Here is a 13,691-nt window from a genome sequence, read left to right as displayed (position 1 = left end):
AAACCAATTTGTTTGCTTTGGAGACAATACGCATTACAGTAATGCTCTATTTGTTTTAACAATGAAATCACTTTTATGACCTCAGGTTTTTGGCTACAGGCATACGAGTTTGAAAACAAGTTTTAAAATGAAAAGTTAGTAAAACCACAATTGTGACATTTAACAACTTGACTGAAATAGTCTCACCAATAATAAAATCACCTACCCCATAGTGTTTAATATCTCCACTAAATATTGCAGGTTCTTTCCATGCTAAGTCTACACTACTGTCAGTTATTTCTTTGACTTGCAAGGATTCAGGCATCCCGGGAACTAAATGATTGAGAAATATAAATACCATGTGACGTCACTGTACATTTAGATAAATGTGGTAATCACAAAAGAACTATTTTAGAAGGACACATCCCCTAAAATCAAGGTATACTGTACAGCTTAAATTATTCATATTAAATACTTGAAATGAAATTGTATAAGAGTAGCTATAAAGATATAATAGTACATTAGAACCGGTAGTAGAGGACAACTTTTATATTACCCCCCCCCCCATCCCCACCCCCATAACGTGAATACTAATTCCTTGGTATTTCTCCTTGGATCACCAGTGTACACATATTTAATCAATAATTTTACCTGTTTCTGTTGTCCTAGTGGTTGTTACGTCACTGAAATCTCCAAGTCCAGCTCCTGTAGCCGCGCCAACCTATACAATATACAATGGTGGAAAATGAGTCTTAAAACCTTACTCTACCTTCACTACGATAGTATGCCCCAGAATACTTAGTGATGAGCTATTTGATAGACATATTTCTGATGACGATTGAGACAGGTAGCAATTCGGTCCATTCTCACTCGTTTTAAAAATTAACTTTGCTGGCAGTTATTGGTACCATTTTTGGGGTACCTTGGGAGGAGGTTCAACATTTCAATTAGTTAGACCTAAACATCATACTCAGTGTTTGTTATGGCCATTGTCAAGTATGGTACGATATGTAATGTTTACAATACCTGTTTTATCTTAATATAATTTAGTACGCTTATTTACATAATTTGTACATCAGGTAACTGTTAAAAAAATAATAGATTTTCATCTGCATTTTGGGAAATTAAGATTTTTGATCCAGGATAAGTCTTATCTAATTTGCATACTGCACACCGAATCTTTCGTCTTTATAAACTTGTGTAAGTTTAAATCTAATTTCAATAGTTTATTATTTATAAAGAAATATTAATATTTGAATATTTCCTTCTATTCATATTATTACATTATCACATTCCTATAAATATGGAATGCATGTTACATAGATTTTTTTTATAACTCGTACTAGTACCATGTTTGCTCTATAGCTTACCTGGACACTGTAAGATACATCGAATTTAAGACCAGGGATTTGGTATGTATTGATATCTTGTAGGTCCTCAGTTACACTTAACATTTCTTTGTTCTGATCTCCTACTTCCCAGTATTTGATGATATACTGGTTAATCACTCCATTTACTGGTTCAGGTATCAACCACTGGACGTCTATGGTGTATACTCCAGCACTCAACGTAACATTTCTAGGTTCAGAAGGAACTACAAATAAGATAAAGGGTTATTCGAAATTGATACCACTTTACCCTGTGACTGAGTCTACCGTCAGTAAGATATCCCATAATTTAAGTATTGGGGAAATATTTCGTGAGTGGCGCGCATTTTACACAAAACATGAAGAAAAAACTAACATGGAATAAAGTTGCAAAGTTGACTACATCCATTTTACGATTACATGATCTACACTAGTACTTCATTTTTTGTTTGAGGAAATTTATACTGTCCTTTGTAAGCTTTGTTATCTGTACAAAATTACTTAAGTTTATTCAGTAATCAATTATTAGAGTTTTTATTAAGCGAAACAAAAAGTTAACAAACTGAAAGGAAATAGTGATCACTTGTAGGATATACATTATATATGTTTTTAAATTACAGTATACAACTCACCATCCTCAGCCGTTCTTTCTGTGTATGCTAAACTCCATGGACTTTGTTCATCTTTGTTGTTGAATAAACTTCCTATTTCATATTCAGTGTAAGCTATCAAGCCATATATGATGAACGAACGTGACGTTCCATTAAGTTCGTGTTGCTCCTCATAACTGTCTCCACTATTTGCCTGTCTGTATCTGATTACAAAGCTTTCAATGTATCCGTCTGTTCCTCCATAGTTACATTTGATCTCAGACGATGAAGGTACCTGTAATATAATAATTGTGTAATTTAAACATCATCATATATTTCATATCCACAGTAAACTAACAATCCATCTATGACACAGGATCGAGAACAGCTTGTCGATACGAATACTAATCACTACAATTTGCCGTTATGTATCTCATTTCAAAGCATTTCTGTTACATTAGTTACATTTATAAATGAAATTCTGATAATATTAATTGTGTATAATGTAACCCAAATGCTCATCTAAAATAAATAGAGCAGTACTTTTATGAAATCCCAACAATCTTGACAGGTCTATAATTGTCAACAAATTCGTAAAACTGAATACCTGAGATTTGTAGTATACTCTGTATGTAGGATAACAAAGAAAATAGCCTTTATAATAGGTATGTATGTTGTGTTGGGTGGCATACTAATTTCAAAGTATACCACCAGAAATACTTTTCAAAAAGTGGTTTTGGGTAACAACGATGAATTTTATGATGCAACTTGAAATAGAATACTAAGGCCATATATTCACGTTAGGCCATAATCAAAATAACATCCGGTCCTCCGTTGAACGCCTTCATTCGAGACATTGATAGTCTAGCAATATTGCAACAAACACCAATTATTTACATCGATATTAAAAAAATACAGAAACCCTGGAAAGACTGTGTGTGATAAATCAGTACACTATGATGGATTTTTGATTAATATTGAAGCCTTGCTTAGATGTATATGCAATAGGGAACTTGCAATCCAGACTGAGCATGCTCAGACGCGAAGGACTGTGGGATTATCTGTGGTTATCGTAATATCGAATCTGGAGCTACTGATAAAATAAACCTCCTACGCTGGTCAGGGTAAATCTGAATCGATTATTTGTGGTTGCAAACAGTGTATCAATATTGTTTACAATGCTAATCGATTAGTATTTTTATTATCACATTTCCCATTATGCAACATTCAACATGGCAGGTTTGCAAGTTCCCTATTACCTGGATATAAACTAAACACTTTTTGTAAATATGATACAGCATTGGACTCAAATGTGGTATGTTAGTCTGAGCTAAACAGTTGTTACTATTGAAATTCATTTTAAAAGTGAAAGATAGTTTTGCTAAGAATAGTTAAAGATACATACATACACATTTCCATTTTATCATTATTATTTATTCTCACCTGAATATTAATCTGCATTTCATTGGGATCTGTTGATGTAGCACTGATAATTGATGGCCCTACTGATGGTTCTGAAAGAAATCCATATATGTATTAATACTTCTATGAATATATCCATTGATATACATGAATAATGTTTATAAAGACTTCGAAGGTGTGCAGTAAAGGAAGACAAAATGTATTTCTATCAATTGACTTTTCCAAGTGTTTCTCTTTAATAAATATTGTCAGAATAGATTCTTTGAGCAATACTGGACGTCGTATAGCATATTTAAATGTTAGTCCGTCTGAACTTCTTATTCTATGTCAACATATACAACAAATGTCGTTTCATTACCATTTGATAAGCAAAGTGCTAAACAGCATATTAGCGTAATGTATATATTTAATGCCACGGATTAAGAAGCTAATAAGTATAGAAGTAAAGTAATAGAAGCACCACTTCTTAACACCTGTACCTTTTTGAAAAGATTATCACAACTGTTACAGCATTACAGAATAACTTTAAGGAAGCACCATATTAAGGTGAACAATGTGAACAAATCAATTTACTGTTGATTGGTCCTGTGTCCATATGTTACTCCAAAATTATTTTAAGTCAATGAACTATATTTGGGCTACTCCTGAACAAATTTAAAGTTCATGGATAAATAGATATACAGCATGATTAGCAACGACGTTTCCATTGTTTACATTGTCTGACAATTAAACCCCGTTCTCGTGTAGTTCATTTTCATTGTTAGTAACAGGTAGATAGTTTACCGATAAATACGTTGTTGATATGTCTTAATACAAATCAAATGCATCCTTTACTTTTCAGCTAAAGCTAAGCCTATGCATTATTACTATTCTTACACTGATCACTCACCATCACACAAAGTAATCGCTGTTATGTACGTGTCTTTGCTTCCTTCTCCCTTTGGTCCTGGTCTCTTGACAGTCACTGTGAAATCATAACTAGTTGACCACTGTAGTCCAGTAATGATTGTACTGTAACTTGTCTTACTAGGGTTTTGTACAGTGAAATGTTGATACAAAGTCCAGTTATTTTCTCCTGTCTGTTTGTAATACACTCTGTAAGCTTCTACTGGTCCATCACCAATATCAGTTGATTCATCCCATTTCTGCCAGCTGATAGTTGTTTGAGTAGCTTCAACCATGACAGTTGGAGTATTGGTAGACGCAAACCTTGGCAGGTCTAATATACACAGAGTAATATACACATATTGATACCATCACATTATGACTTTTTGATATCGCACTGTCAATTCATGACGGCAACCAGGGTTGTATAATTGCAAGCAAACAACTTATATTGCACTTTTACAATTCATTGGAAACGCAATGATACGACTTGCATAAATTGGCCTTTGAAATTAGGTCTGTTTAGATGCCTGTTTTATGTCACGCCCCTAAAGGCCTTTAGCAGGTTATATAATGTGTTTATTTTATTGATTAAAGTTGGGGGGTATTGCTGTATATGTATAAACGAAATATTATGACTGCTTATTTCCCATTAGAAACACATTTCATATGTGATATTTCCCAAATGACATAAACATATTGTCTTGATATGCCTATGATTATAGTTTATTGATTGCAATCACTGTGGTTTATATGTGATAAAAATATAACTTTGATTGCAGGCTCCCTCAATCACTTACCATACAAATCTACATTAATAGTCTTTGACGATGAATCAAATTGAGAGATCTGTAGTACACAAATATACTGTTCGTTGGCATTCACTGTAATACCAGTGAAAATTGCGGCATACAAATAACTTGATTCCTCTTGGATATCATTGGCTGACGACCATGACGAAGACCCCAGGAGTTGAACATGGATTTCATTTGACCCAGGTCCAGGATTACCATAGCTTTTACAGATAAATGACGTTTCTTCACCTGGATTTACCTTGTTATTGAAGAAGGTAACTATCATGGGAACTCCCTCTGAAATGAATAAAACAAGTCGAATTATACAAACCTCAAAGTAAAATTACTGTAATAATCATTCTGTATTATATATTTTATAGCATACACTATATTTATATTATTCAACACTGGTGTAACGCTGTTTATATATGACACTATACAATTGCAGAATATTTAAAAGCAACTTAAAAGTTCAACTTGGATTAATAGTAAACTTTAGATGTGAATAATAGTTATTTGGTAGAGTTGTAGAAAGTTGGTCCAGAACAAAAGAATAATCTAATTTCATCGTTATGCATATGGCTTCAGGGATATAACAAATCGATTTGAAAACCCTGTACTGAATCTAAAGCCCTTTAATATGCCAAACCCGACAGATAAACACGTGAACTTTATCATTATAAAAAACACACACATAGGGAGACCAATGCGTTAAAATAGACACTTTATGGTGTTTATACAAACATATTACTGTATATTTGACAGGGCAAATTAACCTTATGAATTATGATTACGCTAAGTGTTGTTAAGATAAATGAAATAAGTAGAGTCTCATAATTTGCTATGCTATGTCCTGTGATTAGTCATTCTATTCACTCTCAATCCCAAACGTGCTGGTGGCATTCTTTTCTCTCTTTGTTAAATCACCATTTTAACAAAAACTTTGGTAGTTTCATAAATAATCATACGTACTAAAAGAAAATCCCGTGATAGAAACTCATGTATTGAGTTGGAGAAATTGATTGCAAAAGGTCTCAAAATCAAAAACAAAATTGATGATAATGTCGATTATGTGTCAACTTACTTCCTTGGCATTCATTACTATTAAGGGTAATCCATCCTGGAGCACATTCCCCATTTGGGCAGACGCCTGTATTCTGATCACATGCTGCATTGTCTTTACAGTGACAGTTGTAGTTACATAGGTCACCATAAAAACCGTCAGGACAGGAATCGGGTACTGAAAAGGAGGATACCACTTACAATTATGACATTTGTAAAATCATATTTTGAGATTTGCTTTTCGCTTCCTAGCCAGAACTTACATATATATATATATGGATATTGCCATGGTATTGTTGGTTTGCGATAGTAATGAATACAATGTTTCATTAATTTATTTTGTATAAGGACTGATATTGAATCAGGGTAACAGATGTGGAATCGGGAAAATGTATGTGTTAATATCCCTACCATGATAATTCCTCAACAAATAATGTTGAGTGCCTTAGGCAATGGTGAATGGTGATCTTAATTTGAAATGAAAACGACAAGCAAACATAGTAGTATATGTATACAGATAAGATGCAAACAGAAGTGATGAGCTTTCAAATTCTGCTATTTGTTGTGAGGAATGACAGTGAAAATCTCTAATTATAGTTCTGCATAATTGCATTTCTAAAAGTATATTAATCCTGTGACATTCAGCAGAATTTAGAAATTTGCCAAACATATTGAAAATGCCATTGTCCATTGTAATAGGATGAAAGTGATTTATCCAGACCAGCAGCAATGTAACTATGTGTACCTGAATGATGATTGAAATAGCTATGGCAACAAGTGGTGTCTGACTATCGAACGTCCTGTTTTCGAACGTTTTTAACCCAAAACCGGACACTTTTAGACACATTCATCGCTGCCCTAAAAAAATGACCAATATCATGTCCCCGTTTAAGGCCATAACCGGACATTTTCTGGACATTTCTGTGACGGGTAAAAATCGGATGTCCATTTTTGCCCATTTCAGTCCATAAACGGATACTTTCCGGACACTTTTCTCTGCTGGGCAAGAACCGGATGTCCGGACTATTAACGGACGTTAACCGAACATTTTAGGTATGCATTTTGTAAGATCAACATTGCCAAAACGTTAATTTGAAAAGCGTTTTGGGAATAAAAAGACAGAAACCGGGCACAAAATTTGGTAAGGGTACTTACTGTTGCAATAGGTTCCACTCCATCCTGATTCACAGGTACTAGCAGCTGGGCATCCTATGGCTGCATTACATCCTGATGTGCAATGACATGTTTGTGTACATCCAGCACCATACATACCAGTTGGACAGTCTGCATGCATATTTAAAAATATAAAATAATTCTAAATGCCAATATTTAAGAAACAAGCTAATAAAATATTTAAAATAAGCTATAAAAAACAAGATAAAAAATAGTGACATTTCAGATAGTGTCACAGGCACGTCGATAGTGGGGTTTTTATGTTCTTCTCTGCAAATGTCACAGACGAGTTCAATTGAATAGAGCAATGAGGGCAATGATGGGATCACTAATAATGGACTAGCATCATCATGTATGAGATGATTTGAGTAGGACATATTGAACAAGGACGTATGGAGATATGGTTAGGACGCAATATGCTTAAAACAACATGAGTGCATGTTTACAAAGACGCACGGACAGGGACAAGGACGCACGATGAAATGCTTAATTTGTCGTAAGAAATGGATCGGGGGCCAAATACCCATAGCATATACCAGGAATTTGTTGTTGTAAACAGTCAGGATAAAAATAGTAAGAGAACAGAAGTAGGTTGTTTTATTTATATGCTTAGTTGAGGCAATATATTGCACCTTACCTGCTTGACAGTCTAGATCTGTATATGACGTACTACAGGAACAGCCATAGGGGTCAGCAAGACAGAACATCTTTCCTCTGCAAGAATCACTGTTGGCACTCGAACACAGTCTATCACACTCTGCACCCCATGCATTTTTACCACATGCTGAACACAAAAAGAATGCACAATGTAACCCATACCAGTATTTACTAACGGTAACAGCTGTTTACACACTTAAAATTGCCATATGAACGAAAAAATAGTAGTTACATTCGAGCTATAGTTAAAACAACAATTGTACAATATTTCCTACTTAAAAATAATGTGAATCGACATAGACCACAACCCGATTGTATCAAAGAAATATTAAAAGGTAAATAAAAACAAGTCGTCGTATACATCGCAAACACATCTGTGAAACTAACAAATGAAGTTGAATTTTTTTGTAATTTTTTTACTCAAAAGGTAAGGTTTAGAGTCGAATTTAAAGATACTAAAAGAAAGGTAATATCAACAGAAATGTAATACATATACCATAGCAGTAACCATTTGAAGGAAGTCTCTATGTCGTATGGTATGGTCCTTAGCTCTTGCAACAAATTGTCGATTTTAACGCCAATTATGGCAGCCATTCAGTAAAAGAATTGATGTTAGCACCAAACGTGATGTATGTGTGTATCTCTCTTGTTATTTATTACCTGTGCACGAGATCTTATAAAATATGACCACACTTTAAATACCACAAAGTATCTGCAATATGCAACAATCGACCTGATTTTGATTGTTGACCACATTGGTTACGGACGAAAGTCGAGTTTACATCTGGTAATATTGAGATATACACTTGAATGGAGGCTTATGTTCTAACAATTTTGAGGTACATGGTAAGCCATAATTTTGTAATACAAGTATGCACAGTATGCAGTAAAAAGTGACATGAGTATCAAAAGTAATGCTTAAGTATAATTATCTAGATCTCCTCTCTTAGATTTCCTGTGAACGTGACATAAAAGGAATTGGCATCATTTAAATACTACAAAGAGTCTATGATATGCAAGATGTGGCTTAATTTTGACAATTGACTGTGAAGCTCAATGTTAAAGGTCAGGGTCTTTAACAAAGGTTTATGTCTGATAAACTGGGGATAGACATTTGAATGGAGTGTCTGTCGATAGTTTTATGTTTGTGCAGTAAATAATGCTTTGCAACTGCAAATGTTGTCTTCATCGTGTCAAATTTATATCTCAGAGAAATGACATGTTACGGATTGAAGGGTGGGCGGATGCACGGACGGAACAATTTGTAATAGTCCCACTTCGGTAGACTAAGTATTGTGGTATTATACATAGAGGCAGTGCTTGGTAAACATAGAGGTTAAACATACAAATCACAAAGTGGGAAGTAACAAATGACATTCACAGACTTGATGGGACAGACTGATTTCTTGTGTTGACAATATTTGTTTACAAATCACATTCATACTACATGAACACACTAAAAAATTTTACACAGATTTCTAATTATTGAGTTATGAATAGGGGCTTTCTCTATGTCGAAATTTAGTAGAAAACAATACTAAAGGGTTTTTTTAATTACAAATCCAATTCTAATCCACATAGCCACTTTAATGAAAATAATGTATTACTATATCAGATTCATTTATTCCATATTGGATCCTTGGCATGATATTGTACACACTGAAATAACATGCAGGACCCAACCTAAAAATCATTAAATTGTGTATCTTGAGCTTAAGCTCCATAGGTTGCAGTATATCTATAGTCCAAAGTAAAATGATACTTGTCACATGGTTTAATCTATATCCCATAACGATTGGCAATATCGTCATCATCATTCTCAGATGGTTGTCAAGTGATTGTTACGTGGATATCATAATAATCATCGTGTGTCGTCATTGTCATTTTGAGTAACAAATACAAAAGACAAAATTTGCACAGGTCTCGAAATCAACCAATAAATACCATGTCATCCCAATGTGAGCTCGTTATCCTTGTCGAATAAGTCTTCGTTGTATCATAAACGACATACCTATTGTTGTACTTACCAGTTTGACAATTAGTGCCTTGAAACCCAGGTGGACATATACATTCACCTATGGTAGCATTACATACTCCTCCATTATAACAGGTTGGACATGATAACGTACAGTTTTCACCATGTTTACCATTTGGACACTCTAGACAAACAACGTAGAGAGTCAAACTTCAACATCAATGTGGAGAAACTTAACAAGAATAGTAGTATTTTCTTACTTACAAGAAAATGGATTACCAAGGACAACTTAATACTACGATCATTTTCAGCACTATTGTCAGCACTTAAACAAAAGGCCTTGGTACCTTGCAGATAAACTGGCGAACTGAATCATATCAAATGAGAAATGCATCTAAGATGCAACAACAAAGAATGAAAGTCTTTATAGTTAGAAAGATTATACAGAGAGGGTCCAATTCCTTGATGTTATATTAGACTTGTCTATTATTGAATGGGTGTCGTGACTTGATACGAGATGATTATAATATTTCACACCATCACACATTAACATATAATTGAAAACTTCTACAAGTGTAAATGAAATCATTCTACAAATGATAAAAGGTGACATCAATAGGATTAAAACGTATGAATGTTAGTTACACATTGATAAGTCAATATTGATTTTTTAAAAACAAACTTATTTGAATAATAATACTTACCATTTACTATAAGTTTCATCATTCCATGCTTTCCTTGACTTCGTTGACTTTCACTACTGTAACATTCATAGACTCCTCCATCACTGGTCTCAGCATATCTTATTGTTATAGTTTTAAGACCATTCCATTCTGGTTTATCATTGCCATTATGTTTCCATCTCAATGATGACTCTTGTATACTTGTTGTCATTGACAATGTTACATCTTCTCCCCAGCTGACTGTCTTGGTGTGACTTTCTGGTTTTATGTCAGCTGAAAATAAATAATTTACATAATGCTAGTGTCGGTAATCGTTGAAATATCCTAAAATAGCTTTGTGTAATTTAAATATGAGTGAGAGATCTTCACCATTGGACTTCACTTTGGAAATTCTATGCTCAATCATCAACCCTGGCTTCTATACTATTGAAAACAAACTATTGAGTGACAGCTGCTAGATGTGTCGCATTTTGTTATAAGGATTGTCAGTGCATTTTACAAATCTTAATAAATTATTTCAACATTTACGAAACTACACACACACACACACACACACACAACGATATGGATAACGAACGAGTGAAAGTAGCAATCAATAAATTAAATCCTGAAGTTTCGAATCAATATTCTTTATCATAGGATATCATATCGAGGCAAGCTATATAGTAGGTCACAACTTGACTATATAGCTAAATGTTATGGCATAGATCGATCAACGGTTGAATATGCGCAAAAAGATCTAAAAGTCACGCGCACCAAAAAGAACCCTAAAGAACGCGCCTGAAAGATAGAATAACCGTAGTTAGATATTAGGGAAAGAAGTATATAGTGTATCAATTCCATGGGGTTCCAGCGTTCAGAGACTGAAAACAATTTCCTCCTCCTCCTCCAACCTCAATCGATCCTCATCACCAGAAACAGAAATATTTACATATATTTGCGATGCAAATGATTACATGAAATTGCATGCAACACACAATGTTCGCCAATAGTCACATGATATTCATACATGTGTCAGAATAATATACGAGGATAATGTGATAATGTCTGAATTACCATCTGCTCTTATTACCACAGTATGTAATCTTTCTGTTTCTCCATTGTTGGCAGTGGCTTCACAATAATACACACCAGGTTGTTGATTACCACCACCCAAGTAGAGTCTTCTTGCATGGACATACGTGTTTTCTTGATAACTGCTATCAGGTAAATTAATGCCTGTCCCTGTATCCAGTACTCTACCAAAAGTAAAACTGTTACCCACAGTTGACATAGCATCACTACCCGAGTATCCTCCAATAAAGTAATCAATACTAGAAACTTGTGGTTCTGCATATTGGTTGAAGAAAGTAATGTCTAGTCTTGCATCTGCAAGTAAAGTGGAATGGTACTAATTTATGTTTTTCATGGCATGCTTTTTTTTTTTATAACAATGCGTTTCCAAGATTTGGGATTACACAAATAACATGCAAATACATATTCGTGAATATTCAAGCTGGTTAAAGGATCATCCCCGTACAAAAATGTCTCTCCTCAACTGTGCTATAAACCCATAGCCGAATACTCTACATTATAGTAATAACATAATAATCTTCCACGTGCAAAGATGAATCCTAGGAACTTATGGGCACTATCACATGCATGTTGTCACAGATAAATATTTTGATACATACTATTTTCAAATTGTCCCTTTTTCTGAAACATCTTAAATTTACTTTGTGAGACACAAAACGAATACTTTTAAGATAGTTTAACCCATGAATAATCGGATATTGTTTGTCTGAGAAATGACTTACGTATCACGGCCGGATGGACAGAAGGACTGACCCAGGGATTGAACCCATTGTAATAGTCCCCCCCTCCCCCTTGGAGAGACTTGCCAACAGTAGAATATATGTGTACTCTTTACGCACGCGGAACTAAAGAACTACGTCACTTCATGTTTACCAGACACTTGTCAATATTATATAATGTCAAGTCAATATTCAAACATTGTTTTACTATCAGTCATTTATGTCAGATAAGACAGTGACAAAAAAGGTAAGCTCTGGCATGTTCTACAGTTGCTACAAAGAGACGATCCTATTTCACGACGATGATGTAGACAGAGCGTCCGAATTACGACAATTTTACATTCAGTTTAATTAATGCATATTCCGTCGATCGGTACGTGTCTATAAGTTTGACTTCGGTTAGCACGAAGTCCATCGGTGACAGGCACTTGACATTTGCTCATCATGTTATCTTGTTATCTTATCTATAGTATAGTATACGTGTACTGTCAGATATCCACTAAATAAACATCTATCACATTCCGATGTAACTGAACCAGGATCTCTATGTGCTTATATCTTCGGAATTAATAATACTTAATTTAAAAATGGTCATCATGGCGGCTTCACTGGAAACAGATACTTGCCTGTTTGTGGATATGGCTGTGGTGTAGCTTGGGGTGGGGGGTAGCTGCAATAATTGTAGCGTTTTGTTGCGGTTTTGAGGGTGTTTTGGTCTGTTTTGGTGACTTTTCAAGTTAAGTTTTTGTGTTTAACACACATCACCAAAACAGACCAAAACACCCTCAAAACCGCAACAAAACGCTACAATTATTGCAGCTAGGGGGGGGGGGGGGGTTATACTGTAAAGCATGGTGGATGAGGAGGCCACAGTTTTGTTGTTTTTCATTATGTATAAAATGGGAGAGAAGGGATGAGAAAACTCGTGTTAACATGCATAACCAACGTCGTTTAAAGTGTACATGCAATTTGACGGTGTGAAATAAACTTCCTTATACTACTGCATACTACATTACATGTATGTACATGCTGTAAATGATTACCTGTATAACAGACAAGTAAGAAAACTTACTTAGCTTGTCTGTACTGGTCTGTAAGAAAACTTACTTGTCTGTGCTTATATTAACACCAAACTACCTAACCGCAAACGATCGACCTGGTTGGGAGATGATCGACATTGAGATATAAAAAATATCTCGGCTGTTAAAGAAACCACTGAATCACAAACATGAAACCAGGAAACCAAACTTGAAATTCCGTCTAAAGATGAACAATTCCATGTTCAAGTTAACTCGTCACATTATTTTCTGA

General features: G+C 34.6%; 1 protein-coding gene across 1 annotated transcript in view; it reads right to left on the bottom strand.

Annotated features, from left to right (window-relative positions):
• The window catches only part of LOC144436824 (receptor-type tyrosine-protein phosphatase F-like), a 30,895-nt gene that overhangs the window by 8,016 nt on the left and 9,188 nt on the right, over nucleotides 1-13,691 (bottom strand). The window contains exons 2-14 of the mRNA XM_078125683.1: nucleotides 11,644-11,955; nucleotides 10,609-10,860; nucleotides 9,957-10,088; nucleotides 7,910-8,056; nucleotides 7,255-7,383; nucleotides 6,122-6,277; nucleotides 5,044-5,334; nucleotides 4,248-4,577; nucleotides 3,380-3,450; nucleotides 1,979-2,231; nucleotides 1,350-1,573; nucleotides 631-700; nucleotides 206-312 (exon numbers count right to left, since the gene is read on the bottom strand). Of these exons, the coding sequence (XP_077981809.1) occupies nucleotides 206-312; nucleotides 631-700; nucleotides 1,350-1,573; nucleotides 1,979-2,231; nucleotides 3,380-3,450; nucleotides 4,248-4,577; nucleotides 5,044-5,334; nucleotides 6,122-6,277; nucleotides 7,255-7,383; nucleotides 7,910-8,056; nucleotides 9,957-10,088; nucleotides 10,609-10,860; nucleotides 11,644-11,955 (2,474 nt within the window). The remainder of the gene's footprint in view (nucleotides 1-205; nucleotides 313-630; nucleotides 701-1,349; nucleotides 1,574-1,978; nucleotides 2,232-3,379; nucleotides 3,451-4,247; nucleotides 4,578-5,043; nucleotides 5,335-6,121; nucleotides 6,278-7,254; nucleotides 7,384-7,909; nucleotides 8,057-9,956; nucleotides 10,089-10,608; nucleotides 10,861-11,643; nucleotides 11,956-13,691) is intronic.

The sequence above is a fragment of the Glandiceps talaboti genome, chromosome 6, assembly GCF_964340395.1.
Source record: "Glandiceps talaboti chromosome 6, keGlaTala1.1, whole genome shotgun sequence".
NCBI classification, from domain to species: Eukaryota; Metazoa; Hemichordata; class Enteropneusta; family Spengelidae; genus Glandiceps; species Glandiceps talaboti.
The sequence above is the reverse complement of the archived record's forward strand: the minus strand, read 5'-3'. Positions and strand labels throughout refer to the sequence as shown.